The sequence below is a fragment of the Siphateles boraxobius genome, unplaced genomic scaffold (genome assembly GCF_051911475.1).
Source record: "Siphateles boraxobius isolate OS27281-9 unplaced genomic scaffold, OSU_SipBor_1 137, whole genome shotgun sequence".
Taxonomy (NCBI): domain Eukaryota; kingdom Metazoa; phylum Chordata; class Actinopteri; order Cypriniformes; family Leuciscidae; genus Siphateles; species Siphateles boraxobius.
This window is the reverse complement of record NW_027508741.1, coordinates 1,702,501-1,715,519: the sequence shown is the minus strand read 5'-3', so window position 1 is coordinate 1,715,519 and position 13,019 is coordinate 1,702,501. Positions and strand designations below refer to the sequence as shown.

Sequence of the window (13,019 nt, the reverse complement as noted above, 5' to 3'; positions counted from 1 at the left end):
TTGCCAGATATTGCTACGAAAAACAATCAAAACAAAATAATAATAACAATCCGAAATAAGTTCAAAGCTTGTGTTTTGGAAATAAGATTAATATATCACTAAACCTAACATGCAACTTTCCACATAACTTCCTAAAGTGTCACATTAAATCAGAAAAACAGGTGCAGGAGACTACTGTCACCTTTCCCTTAGGTGGATCTGGCAACACGGAGGCTGCACCCGCGCCCTCACTCACAACGCGCTCTAAGCCCCGTTCACTGCGCTAGCTTCTCGCAACAACATGAACTGCAAACACTCATATGAGGTGGTTTAAACACGGCTAATTAATCATTCAGAGAGCTTGACATTTTATTTTTGAATGTAAAAAAATTACCGAGGTCCGGTGACCTCATAGCTGGCTACGGCCATGCACACACACGAGCTTGGTGACGTACATAGTGCGAGAAGAGAGATGTAGTTCATTGGGCGATTTTCACATAAAACTAAATGTTACTCTTCTGTTTTATGACTGTAACTGTGCAATTACATAACTAACTGTCATTAGAGTATTAGTAGACTCTCAGCTTAATATCTGCCAACTCTTCTCCTGACTATACGTAACTTTACACGTACATGTTCATTTACATTTACATTTTACAGTTATGAATTTGGCAGACGCTTTTATCCAAAGTGACTTACATTGCATTTCAAGCTACACATTTACATTTTTATCAGTTCTTGCTTTCCCCGGAAATCGAACCCATGACCTTGGTGTTGCAAGTGCCAGCGCTCTACTGTTTGAGCTACAGGAAAGATATTCTACTTATTCTAAACTTATTCTAACCCTATTCCAACATATTCCAACCCAAACCCTACAAGTCTACCAACACTCAAGTCAAGTTAACTTCATTTATACAGCGCTTTTAACAATATAGAGTTTCAAAGCAGCTTTACAGCGATAATAGGAGATTACAGTAACAGAGATTGTTTTGGCTTTACAGCAGCTCTAGAATAAAGTTATTGTCCAAAAAATATTAGTTTTGTTTGATTCACTTCCGTTGCAAATTTCATTAGTTATTAACTTAGTTATTAACCGTTAACACAACACCGTTTCAACTGAAAACAGAAAACCCTTAATGCGCTCCGGCCGCCCATTTGCACGATAACAGTATTTAGTGCTCGAGAACGCAAACCTTGAAACAGGTTCCAAGCTGAAATTTCTGAAGAAAATATATCATCTCCGCATTAACTTCAAAAACGCGGATCTGTGAAAACGCTGACAAGCATGCACATGAGTAATACATGAGTATTACGTGTTTAGTCTATAGTCTACACGCTAATGAGAGTTAGTAGTAGTGGTCGACCGATATATAGCCAAGGCCGATATTTGGCATTTTTAAAATATCGGCATCGGCCAATCAGTTTTTCTGATTGGCCGATGTGTTAAAAGCGGGACTTTTATTTTGACGGCGCTCCAGACTTTTATTTTGACGGGCGGCGCCGAGAACACCAGCGCCTGATCACACAGCGCTCGCTCACGTTCTCTTCATTAGTGTACGATCTTCTGTCACTCATACAGTATCTGATACTTTGTCAGACAGAACTGGTAAACAAAGAACAATCTTGTGAAGTGTGTATTTGTAGCCGATATAAACGTGTTCCTGCGAGTGTCGGTCCGTGTGAAGCGAGTGGATGTGAACAGAAGATCAGCTTCACTGGAGATGCGATCGAAGAATATGCTGTGCTATATCCAGCTGCCCATTGTGTCGTATTCATATCGTCTCACTGTGTGCTGTATGTAAAAATAGCATTACCTTGTCTTTATTTGAAAAAATATGATTACCAGTGCGCACGAAATTATCAGATTACTGAGTGCCGTTACAGTGTTTACCTCCTTTTTATTCACATATTTATATATTTTTAAACAATTACTTTATTTGTGAAAAATAATGTAATGGGATTGCAGATTCAAGAAGTTGCCATCTAAAGTATAAGCATGCTTATTTTAAGGATTTGTTTTCTAATTTATTTCTAATTTATTAAATATTGATTAAAATAAATATAAAGTATATATAAAAATATCGGCTTTATATCGGCCACCCTGCTCTCTAAGATATCGGCATCGGCCATCAAAAAACAAATATCGGTCGACCACTAGTTAGTAGACATGTAGGCGCAAGGTTTCTTCAACAGATTGTGTTAAAGGGACCATCAAAATAAAGTGAAACCGTCCGGTTAAACAGAGCGGATGGGTCCAAACCTCTGCATGTCGGCGGCTGGCGGCTCCACTGGCGGTCCGACTGGCACTGCGCTCGAGACGGGCCTTCCAGAATATAGCCGTTATTGCAGAAGAAGTTCACCACGTCATTCAGGTTGAAGCCGTCGCCAACCGTGCGACCGTAGATCGGGCTGCCTGGATGACCACAGCTAACGGCTGAAACACAAACCAGGAAAACGACCGTCAAACGTTTGAATAAACCAGCTCATACTTTAAAGTCCCCCTGTAGTCAATCATTTTATCCCTTAAAACTCACTAAAATTACATATTTAAATATTTTTTCCTTGAAAATAGTTTGAACGTAACTCGACACCCTTGCCTCATTTAGTATACGCGGCTCTATGAATATGCAAATGAGCCCCGCCTCCACTCACTCACTCAGCTCAGAGATCCACTCGTTGACGATCACACGTTGATCTGATTGATTACAAGGTAGTTTGTGACGTCAGAAACACCAGTGATTTCAAAGCGTGTTTTTGAGACTGTCTTTGGTTCACTGCAGTTTTAAGGAGAACATACTCAGCAATGCTGTCGACTTATGAATTTACACATGGTTTGTCTTAAAGCGTATTAAAAACACCACATAGACATATAAACAACATTAAAAACGTCTCGGTTACGTATGTAACCCTCGTTCCCTGAGTAGGGAACGGAGACGTTACGTCGGATGACGACGAATGGGGGTTTCGCTTAGAACACCTATCGACTTCGAGTATTACAAAACGAGCCAATGGCGATGAAATGCCATGGGTCTGCGGAATTTGCATAGCGTATCTCCGCCCCACCGCATGGGTATAAAGGAGGACGCCGGCAACATGCAGGTATGTCTTCGCTGAGGAGCCGAGACTGAACTCAGGCGTCTGCCCAGCGGTACAGCGGAAGTGGCAGGGAGACGTAACGTCTCCGTTCCCTACTCAGGGAACGAGGGTTACATACGTAACCGAGACGTTCCCTTTCGTAGTCACTCCGAGTTACGTCGGATGACGACGAATGGGGGTCCCCGTGAAATCACGCCACCTTCACAGCTGTCTTCCAGTGCCCTGCGAAAGTCTGATCCCCCTGTCGTGATACTGGCACAGACGAAGGAGTCCTACTTAACACAGGAATACCAAGGTACACTGGGAAGCATATCTCAGAGGAGATATGCCGCAGCATGCCTACCCGTAGGGAGGACTTAAGATACACATATGGCCGGAGGGCTACATATGGAGGAACACTGGAGTGACCAGCCCGAGGGGTGGCAACTTTCAACTCCAGGAGGGCAAGATGGCTTGCCAAGGGAAAGACACATGCTCAAGGAGGCTTACAGTGGAAATACACATGTGGGGGTTACTCAGGGAGGAATAGGCAATAGACACTGGCGCCAGCGTCAACAGTGCAGGAGGAACTCAGGGCTTCAAAGAGGAAGGCTCACCTGAGGAATAATCGCACGTATCCAGTCCGTGGAGTGGAATGGCGAGCAAGCGAAGACACCTGAGCGGGTCCAGCACGAGAGGACACAGGCTCCACTCGGAGATTATAGAATCTGGCGAATGTGTTGGGTGTCGCCCAGCCTGCAGCTCTACAAATGTCTGCCAGCGAGGCGCCATGTGCTAGAGCCCAAGAGGAAGCCATACTCTGAGTGGAGTGGGCTGTCACACCAAGGGGGCACGGTCGGCCTTGCTGTTGGTAAGCCAAAGCAATGGCGTCCACTATCCAGTGAGACAACCTCTGCTTTGAGAGAGCCTTTCCCTTCAGTCTCCCACCATAACAGACAAAGAGCTGGTCTGAGGTCCTGAAACACTGCGTTCTGTCTACGTAAGCGCGGAGAGCGCGTACTGGACAGAGCAGTGCCAAGGCTGGGTCTGCCTCCTCCCGGGGCAGCGCTTGCAGGTCCACCACCTGGTCCCGGAAGGGAGTGGTGGGAACCTGGGCACATATCCAGGCCGGGGTCTCAGGATCACGTGAGAGTGACCGGGCCCGAATTCCAGGCACGCTTCGTCAACGGAGAATGCGTGCAGGTCCCCTACCCTCTTGATGGAGGCCAATGCAACCAGGAGCGCTGTCTTCATAGACAGGAACTTAAGCTCAACTGGTTGCAGAGGCTCAAAGGGAGCCCTCTGCAGGGCATTTAAGACCACTGAGAGGTCCCAAGAGGGAACGAGAGGAGGGCGAGGAGGATTCAGTCTCCTCGCTCCTCTCAGGAACCTGACGATCAGGTCGTGCTTCCCCAGAGACTTACCTTGAACTGCTTCGTGATATGCGGCGATAGCGGCCACATACACCTTCAGGGTGGAGGGAGACAGCCTTCGCTCCAACCCATCCTGCAGGAAGGAAAGCACGACAGAGATCGAGCATCTCCTGGGGTCTTCTCGACGAGAAGAGCACCAGTTGACGAAGAGGTTCCACTTCAACGCATAGACATGTCTCGTGGACGATGCTCTAGCGGAAGTGATGGTAGCCGCCACCGCTGGTGGCAGGGTACTCAAACCTGCCTCGTCCCGTCCAGGAGCCACACGTGGAGCCTCCAGAGATCGGGTCGAGGGTGCCAAAGGGTGCCCCGTCTCTGAGAAAGGAGATCCTTCCTCAGAGGAATTGGCCAAGGAGGTGCTGTCGCGAGGAGTACCAGTTCGGAGAACCAGGTCCGGGTGGGCCATTACGGCGCAACCAGAATGAGCTGCTCCTCGTCCTCCTTGATCTTGCACAAGGTCTGTGCGAGAAGGCTCACTGGGGGAAACGCATATTTGCGTAGGCCCCGCGGCCAGCTGTGCGCCAGTGCATCCGTGCCGAGAGAGCCCTCGGTCAGGGAATAGAACAGGGCGCAATGGGTCGAGTCGTGAGAGGCAAACAGATCTATCTGTGCGTCCCCGAACTGGTCCCAAATCAGCTGAACCGACTGGGGATGGAGTCTCCATTCGCCGGAGATGGGCCGAAACCGTGACAGCTCGTCGGCTGCAAAGTTCCGATCTCCCGGAATGTAGATAGCACGAAGGGACCTCAGGTGCTTCTGACTCCATAAGAGGAGGTGGCGTGCGAGTTGCGACATACGGCGGGAGCGTAGACCACCCTGACGGTTGATGTACGCTACAGTCGCGGTATTGTCTGAACGGACTAGTACGTGTTGACCCCTGAGCAACGTGAGGAAACGGTGCAGGGCAAGGCGTACTGCCAGCAACTCGAGGCAATTGACAAGCAGAAGGCGCTGGGGTCCTGTCCAGGAGCCCGCGGCAGCATGTCCGTTGCACATGGCGCCTCAGCCCGTGGAAGAGGCATCTGTGGAGACAACAACATGCCTGGAAACTCGTTCTAGGGGAACACCGGCCCGTAGAAACTGAGGTTCCACCACGGGGTGAAGGTCTGACGACAGGTCGGAGTTACTGTAACTCGGAGCGTGCCATGATGCCATGCCCACCTCGGGACTCGATCGCGAAGCCACAGCTGAAGCGGTCTCATATGAAGCAATCCGAGCGGCGTTGCCGCAGCTGCAGATGCCATATGCCCCAGGAGCCTCTGAAACAATTTCAGTGGGACCGCACTCTTGTTTAATGGCTGAGTGGAGAAGGCGACCAAGTCCATGCCGAGAAAAGAGCTCCCCTGCACGGGGCAAAGTTTACTCCTTTCCCAGTTGACCCGAAGGCCCAGACGAGCTAGGTGCCGGAGCACTGGGTCCCTGTATTCACAAACCTGGTCTCAGGAGTGAGCTTTAGACAGCCAGTCACCGAGATAGTTCAGGATGCGAACCCCGTGTTCCCATGGAGGAACAAGGGCTGCCTCAACAACCTTGTGAAGGCGCGAGGAGAATGGGCTAGCCCGAATGGGAGAACAGCGTACTGACATGCGCGCGCCCTGACAGCAGAACGTAGGTACGGTCTGAGTCGAAGGAGAACGGAGACATAAGAGTAGGCGTCTTTCAGGTCGATCGCTGCAAACCAATCCTGTGGCCGCACATATCCAGAAATGCGTTTGGCCAGGAGCATCTTGAACGGCAGCCTGAGAAGGGAGCGGTTCAGATGCATAGGTCCAGGATTGGCCGTAACCCACCAGACTTCTCCGGGACAATGAGGTAGGGACTGTTAACCCGGACCTCATCTCGGCTGGAGGGACAGTCTCAATCGCACCCTTCGCCAGTAGGGAGCAACCTCCGCTCTCATGATAGGGGCATAGCCACCAACGAAAGTGGAGCGGACTCCCGTGAAGCCGGGAGGAGACCGTGCGAACTGAATCGCATAGCCGAGCCGATGGTTCGCACGACCCAGCGGAACAGATAGGGAGCTCTAGTGCAGGCTCCCAACTGTGCCAGCGGAGTGAAGAACCACAGACGTCCCCCCGGTGGTGCAGCGAAGCGGAAATGACCAGCCCAGACGAGGGCGGCATAGCGGCCCGGTGTGGGGGCAAGGTCATAACCGCACCCTGACAAAGGAGGCCAGGGAAGGACCAGCGTTCCACGGGGGCCTGCTCTGTCAGGGGTCTGGCGACAGAGGGGGACAGGGGCGAAACGGTCCGTGGACGGCACGCCGTGTCAACCACCTCTGGGGCAGAGGGGGAAGAGGAGAGCACGGCTTGTGGGCGGCGCTCTGTGTCGTCCGAGAACTCTGTATGCTCAGAGAGGAGAGAGTCAGTTCTTCCTGAATAAGGATTCTTCCCCAGCCCTCCACCGGGGAAAGGAGTGGCCCTGCTACCAACTCCTGGAAAGAACTGAGTCTCATCTCTGAGCAGCCCATCTCAAAAGTGCCGCTTAACCCGGCGTTTAGCGGGGTGCGGGGTGCGGGGCTGGAGAGGGCTGTGGCATCCCCCTACGGTCTTCCAGAGCCAGGCCCGGGTGAACGGGCGGGGTTGGAACCGTGGGAGGGAGCCTTCGGCGGTGGGCAGACTGAGGGATCTGAGCGGACGGCGGGGCCGTCGGGCAGAATAACCTCAATCTGCTCACGGGCGGTTGAGAACTGTGGGCAGAAGCACTCAACCGCACCGCCGAAGAGGCCGACCTGGGAGATGGGGGTGTCGAGCAGACGGGTCCGCCCGACATCTTGCACATCAGACCGGTCAGCCCCAAACTGGTGAACATCACCTGACTCCGAGAGCGTACGGCCACTTTCGTCGCTCGGAGAGCAAGGTCAGTGGCGGCGCGCAGCTCACTGAAGAGCCTCGGGACAGTCCCGCCCTCCTGCATGTCCATGAGCGTCTGGGTCAGGTAGACCAGCAGAACGGTCATGGGATGCAGTGAGGCAGCTGCCTGTCCTGTGGCACTATAGGATTTCGCCACAGATTACTGTGACGAAAAGAACTACAGGCTTGGACGGGTGCTTAGGATTGCGCCGGGAAGCACTCTGAGGACACAGTAGCATGGCAACAGAGCGTTTAACCGGGGGAACCCCAGTATACCCATGGGCAGCGGCCCCTGAGGGGAGGAAAGGCGGATGAGACCAACGAGAGGACCCGTGAACTCATCATGCACGTCCGGGAGGAAAGATATTGGGGTTTGCCGTGGACGCGTCGGCGGCCTCACCCAAAAACCAATCGTCCCGGGAAAGCATGGCCATCATCTCCGGATCAGACTCAGGCACAGCCGTATGCACACCAAAGGGTGGCAGCTGTGAAGAGTCGTCATTTCCAGAAGAATCAAGCCCACCTAGTGATGCTGCTACAGACACAGCATCATCCTCTGTAGCTTCAAATGAAAACACACGGGCCACCCGAGGGTAGACTCGTGGAATCATCAGTTCGCTAGCGGGCACCGTCATTAAAGAGGGGGGGCTGGGGCGTGGACACAGAGTCGGCGCCTTGTTCCAGACCAACACCCTCAGGTCACCCTGTCCACCAGCCGAAGATCGGGTAGTGGATGAGGGGACTCTCACTCTTGCGAGTTCACCGAGTCTCGACCTATATATGACGCGATGATCACGTTCCCAGAGAGAACATGAGTCATCCACGAGCGCTGTTCAAGCATGATCAAAGCCCAAACACACTAGACAGCGCTCGTGCCCATCAGAGTCCGATACCAGTCCGCTGCAACCAGAAATGCACGGGCGAGCCGTCTTTAAAAAGACGTGCCGCGTTCGAGCTCTTTTATGAGAGGAGAAAAAAACTCCGCGATGTTGAAGCGCACAGGGAGACACACACACACTGGCAGATCACTGCACAGATCAGCAGGCACTGTGAGCTCGCTGCAGATCGCCGTCACACCAACACCGGAGAGAGAAGCTCGTCTCATAGAGCGAAGTCAGAGATGATTGTGGAGTGAAGAAATATTCTTGGCTCCGAAGCGAAAACATACCTGCATGTTGCCGGCGTCCTCCTTTATACCCATGCGGTGGGGCGGAGATACGCTATGCAAATTCCGCAGACCCATGGCATTTCATCGCCATTGGCTCGTTTTGTAATACTCGAAGTCGATAGGTGTTCTAAGCGAAACCCCCATTCGTCGTCATCCGACGTAACTTGGAGTGACTACGAAAGGGAACTTGATTTTCACCAAAGGGGGACTTAAATATTTGTATTTTCATTTTTCATTTTTTTCATTTTACAAAACACAAAAACACTGTAAAAAAAAAACCCAGCATTAAAATAGAGCACCTTCACCCGTTCGGTGAGATAAAACCATTTATTTGTCCATCATTATTCTTCAAATTATTCAAATGATTGAATACTGCACTGTTCAAATTCATTTGAAATCAGTATTTATAATTGTGCAGCCACGTTTTCTAGTTCAGAAGGTTGTTAAGATAATGAACGTTAAGTCAAGCGTGTCCTAACTTTATGACTGCTTGCATATTCCCATCAGTTTGTAGAAAGTCTCCAATGCTTGACGAGAAAAATTAAAATGCACCATGTATTTATGCATTTATCTAAGAAGCTATGCTTTTCGGCATCACAAATAAAACAAGGCAAACGTCCAAATCCCCCACACAAAATCAGGTAGTGTTGGTGTTTTTCCTCTTCGGATGTTTCATTGGAAACATCAGGATTTGTGTTTGATGAATCATGAGCTGATTCTGGCTTTGCCTGCATTACAAGTCAAACTAATCCTCTTGGATGTGAACCAAACGTCCCCCAGGTGTGTATTACAGCGTGTTACTCACACACACAGGACGGGAGTTGCCCGGACCAGTTGTGATCCTGTTGGCAGATTCGCACAGAGGATCCGATGAGCCGGAAACCCGGATTACACTGGTAAACTACTGTATCCCTGTAGCCGAAGTTTTCTCCGATAACCTGACCGTTCACGATCCTCTCCGGAACGCCACAGTGGCCGGCTGGGAAAAGAGCAAGGAGAATGTGTCAATACATGTGCGTCAACATTTCTATCAACCAATCAGATTTCAGGGCTCAATCAGCGGTTAGAAAAACTGAAAACACATGATCTATCAATGGATGTATAAAACATACACATAAAACACAGGGGTTATTATGACAGTCATATTCTGTTGGGTTGGTTTTACGTTAGTGCAATTATTAAACGCGATTAATCGCATTTAAAATAAAAGTTTGTGTTTACATAATATATGTGTGTGTGCACCGTGTATATTTATTTTGTGTATATATAAATACACACACATGCATTTATATATATTTAAGAAATATTTGCATGTATATATATTTAGATTATATATAAATATAAATATTTTATATATAAATAACAAATTTTTCTTAAATATATACATGCATTGTGTGTGTATTTATATATTTTGTAATTATACAAAGTACAAACATGAACATCAGCTTTGAACATGTGATTCATACTGTAGTTTCCTGTGATTAAATTGAATTAATGTGCACCTTTTGTGAAATGCACCAATATATACACAAATTTGTTTTAAAAAATGTATCAAAAGTGCATTAAATAAATGTATAATGTTACAAAAGATTCTATTTCAAAATAAATATTGTTCTTTCAATTCATAAATGACAAAATTCATCACGGTTTTCACAAAAATTTGACTGTTTTCAACATTGATAATAATCATAAATGTTTCTTGAGCATCAAATCATCATATTATAGTGATTTCTGAAGGATCATGTGACACTGAAGACTGGAGTAATGATGCTGAAAATTCAGCTTTGATCACAGGAATAAATTACACTTTACTATATATTCACATAGAAAACAGATGATTTACATTAAAATAATATTTCACAATTTTGACTGTATTTTTGCTCAAATAAATGCAGCTTTGGTGAACAGAAGAGCCCTAAAAAGTCTTTTGAACAGTTTATATATTTGTTTTATTGCTTGGACTTTGTTTCTCAGTTTTTACTTACTTGATTAATTATGTTAAATATGTTTTATCACAGAGGGTTATAAATGCAGTAAAACTAATATGGTTCCTTGCATCTCAAAATCCTATAACGAGTCTCTGAGACGTAAAGATTTTAAGCAGAATGAGAATCGCTGTTGAAGTTCCCGTGCGGAGATCGGCCTGTGATTTGATATGAATGTTATTGCAGGACTGAGTCCTATACTTGTGTAAATCACATGGTGTGCGGGGAACAGAGATATTCATGATCCACCCACAGAGAACGAGTGCAATCTCACAACAGACACTGTAATATCAACACATCCGAGGATCGACAGAAGGCATTTCAAGACTCTTTTGGAGGACAAAGTAATGTTTTACTGCGAGAGGACGTGAAGCGAGAGAAAGAGAGATGGCGAGTGGAGATGTGTCAGTGTTTTTGAGTGATGACAGGACTCAGCAGAGGCCGACACGCTTCACAGAACATCGAGTCCGCAGAGAAATCTCTTCTTCACCTCTGCCCTCTCTCACTGAAGCCGTCAGCCTGCATCATTTCAACTGAGTTTTAAAATAATCCTGTTTAACAGAAGAATTCGTGCTGAAAAACTACATTACCCATGATGCAGTATAGAACATTCCACCAATCAGAGTCAAAACATGCCAGAAGATCTGGTTAGCTCCGCCCACTTCCATGAATCACTGCGAATGATGTTATCGAGTCGATCTCCCTACACTCTCAAAACTCTTTCACAATTAAATTATATTGGTTTTATACTTATAACCAACTTTTTTTTTAAATTAGTAGTTCTTTCCCTCACTAAAGCTGTTAAGTTCTTGTATCTTTGTCTGATTTTCAAATACTTTTTTGCTTTAAATCAAAGTTTCTAGTGTTGTGGTTCTCCTGTGTCTTTGTGTGTGTGTGTGTGTGTGTGTGTGTGTGTGTGTGTGTGTGTGTGTGTGTGTGTGTGTGTGTGTGTGTGTGTGTGTGACACTGTACATGAATTGGTCATTTTCTGCTGACAATGAACCCTGATTCACCATGTGGATTTCTACTGTCCCACCTGAATTATTATGATAGTTATAAGTACATTTTAAGGTAAAAAGCAGATTTTGATAGTTTAAGTAGATTGGTATGTTAACATTATATCACTCACATGGTTATAAGTTCCAAAATATACAGGACCAATTTGCCATCCTGTAATACCTGAAACATTGCCACCGCATTTTTATAAAGTGCCCCTATTTTAAAGTTTCTTAATGTTGTTTTGAAGTCTCCTACAACAGGTTTACATGCATCCAAGTTCAAAAAACACTTTAATTTTCTCTAATATACATCGCAGCATCACCTCATTTCTCAATGAGTCTGAAACGGTTAGTTTGAAGATTCAGTTTCTCTAAACCCCGCCTCTCTGAGAGTTGCTCTGCTCTGATTGGTCAGATGGCTCAGGTGTTGTGATTGGTCGACCGCTAAACTAGATGTTCATTAACATCTGAATTTTCCTCAGTGATATAAAGTGTGGGTTTTACAGTATCAGTCTCATCAGTGGATTTGCAGAAAACAGCGTCTTCTCGACACGAACAACACGAATCAAACTCTTCCAGTCTCAGATACACTACAGTGTTTGAGGGCGGAGCTAAGAGACGCTGTTCAGCCAATCAAGACCAGAGGCTGGCATTATGCAAATGAGTTACATTGTAACAGGAAGTGAGACTGGAATTACTGACGACTCGTTTCAGCAGTTCAGAATCAATTCTTTCTTTTAAGAGACAATAACTTTATTCGTCGTGCACTTTGATCTTTTACATTCACAAACAGCTCTATTACAAACTAGGAAAGATAATATTTGAAAAAGCATAATAGGGGCACTTTAAGGTGAATTTATTGCAACCACATGTGACGTTTCTTAACTGTAAATTTAAACTATATTTTTCACAGTGCAGGAAAAACATGAAGATGCATATCTTGAGTCTCTTTGGATGAATAAATGATAAATTATAAATTTCCATCACCTAAGATGGCTTTCCCCCCACTGAGAAACACCGCAATGTTTTATGGGATTGCTTTTTCGGTCAAGGTCAAAACCGGTCTCTAAGAAGGAATAATAATGATGCTTTTGAACCGCAGCTCACTAACTCTAATCTGCATGTGAGGATACAGGTGCATGCAAAAAAAAATATCAAAATGATTAAAACCACTGTTGCTATGGGAATCCAGACTAAATGCCACTGAACCCGCTCTGGCCTTTCAGGAGCCGTGTCCATTAACAGGTCACAGCGATGCTATAATGGTGATGTTGTGAAAGAGACGAGGGTTGTGGTGTTACCGAGACAGTGTGTTTCTGTCCCGCTCCAGAGACCCGAGGACAGGCATTCCCGGACACTCGAGCCCACCAGGATAAAGCCGGAGTTGCAGGTAAAGATAGCGGTTGCTCCGAAGGTCGTCTGCGTCCCAATTTTCCTTCCATTAGGAGGAGAGGGCAGCTCTCCACACGAAATGACTAAAGCAAGAGGCAATAGAGAACACAATGAGTCGACTGTGATTTACAACACCA

At 46.9% G+C, this 13,019-nt stretch overlaps 1 protein-coding gene across 1 annotated transcript in view; it reads right to left on the bottom strand.

Moving 5' to 3' along the window:
• csmd3a (CUB and Sushi multiple domains 3a) overlaps nucleotides 1-13,019 on the bottom strand; it is a 307,148-nt gene that overhangs the window by 105,327 nt on the left and 188,802 nt on the right. Inside the window, exons 46-48 of the mRNA XM_077229908.1 lie at nucleotides 12,792-12,965; nucleotides 9,313-9,486; nucleotides 2,240-2,413 (exon numbers count right to left, since the gene is read on the bottom strand). Of these exons, the coding sequence (XP_077086023.1) occupies nucleotides 2,240-2,413; nucleotides 9,313-9,486; nucleotides 12,792-12,965 (522 nt within the window). The remainder of the gene's footprint in view (nucleotides 1-2,239; nucleotides 2,414-9,312; nucleotides 9,487-12,791; nucleotides 12,966-13,019) is intronic.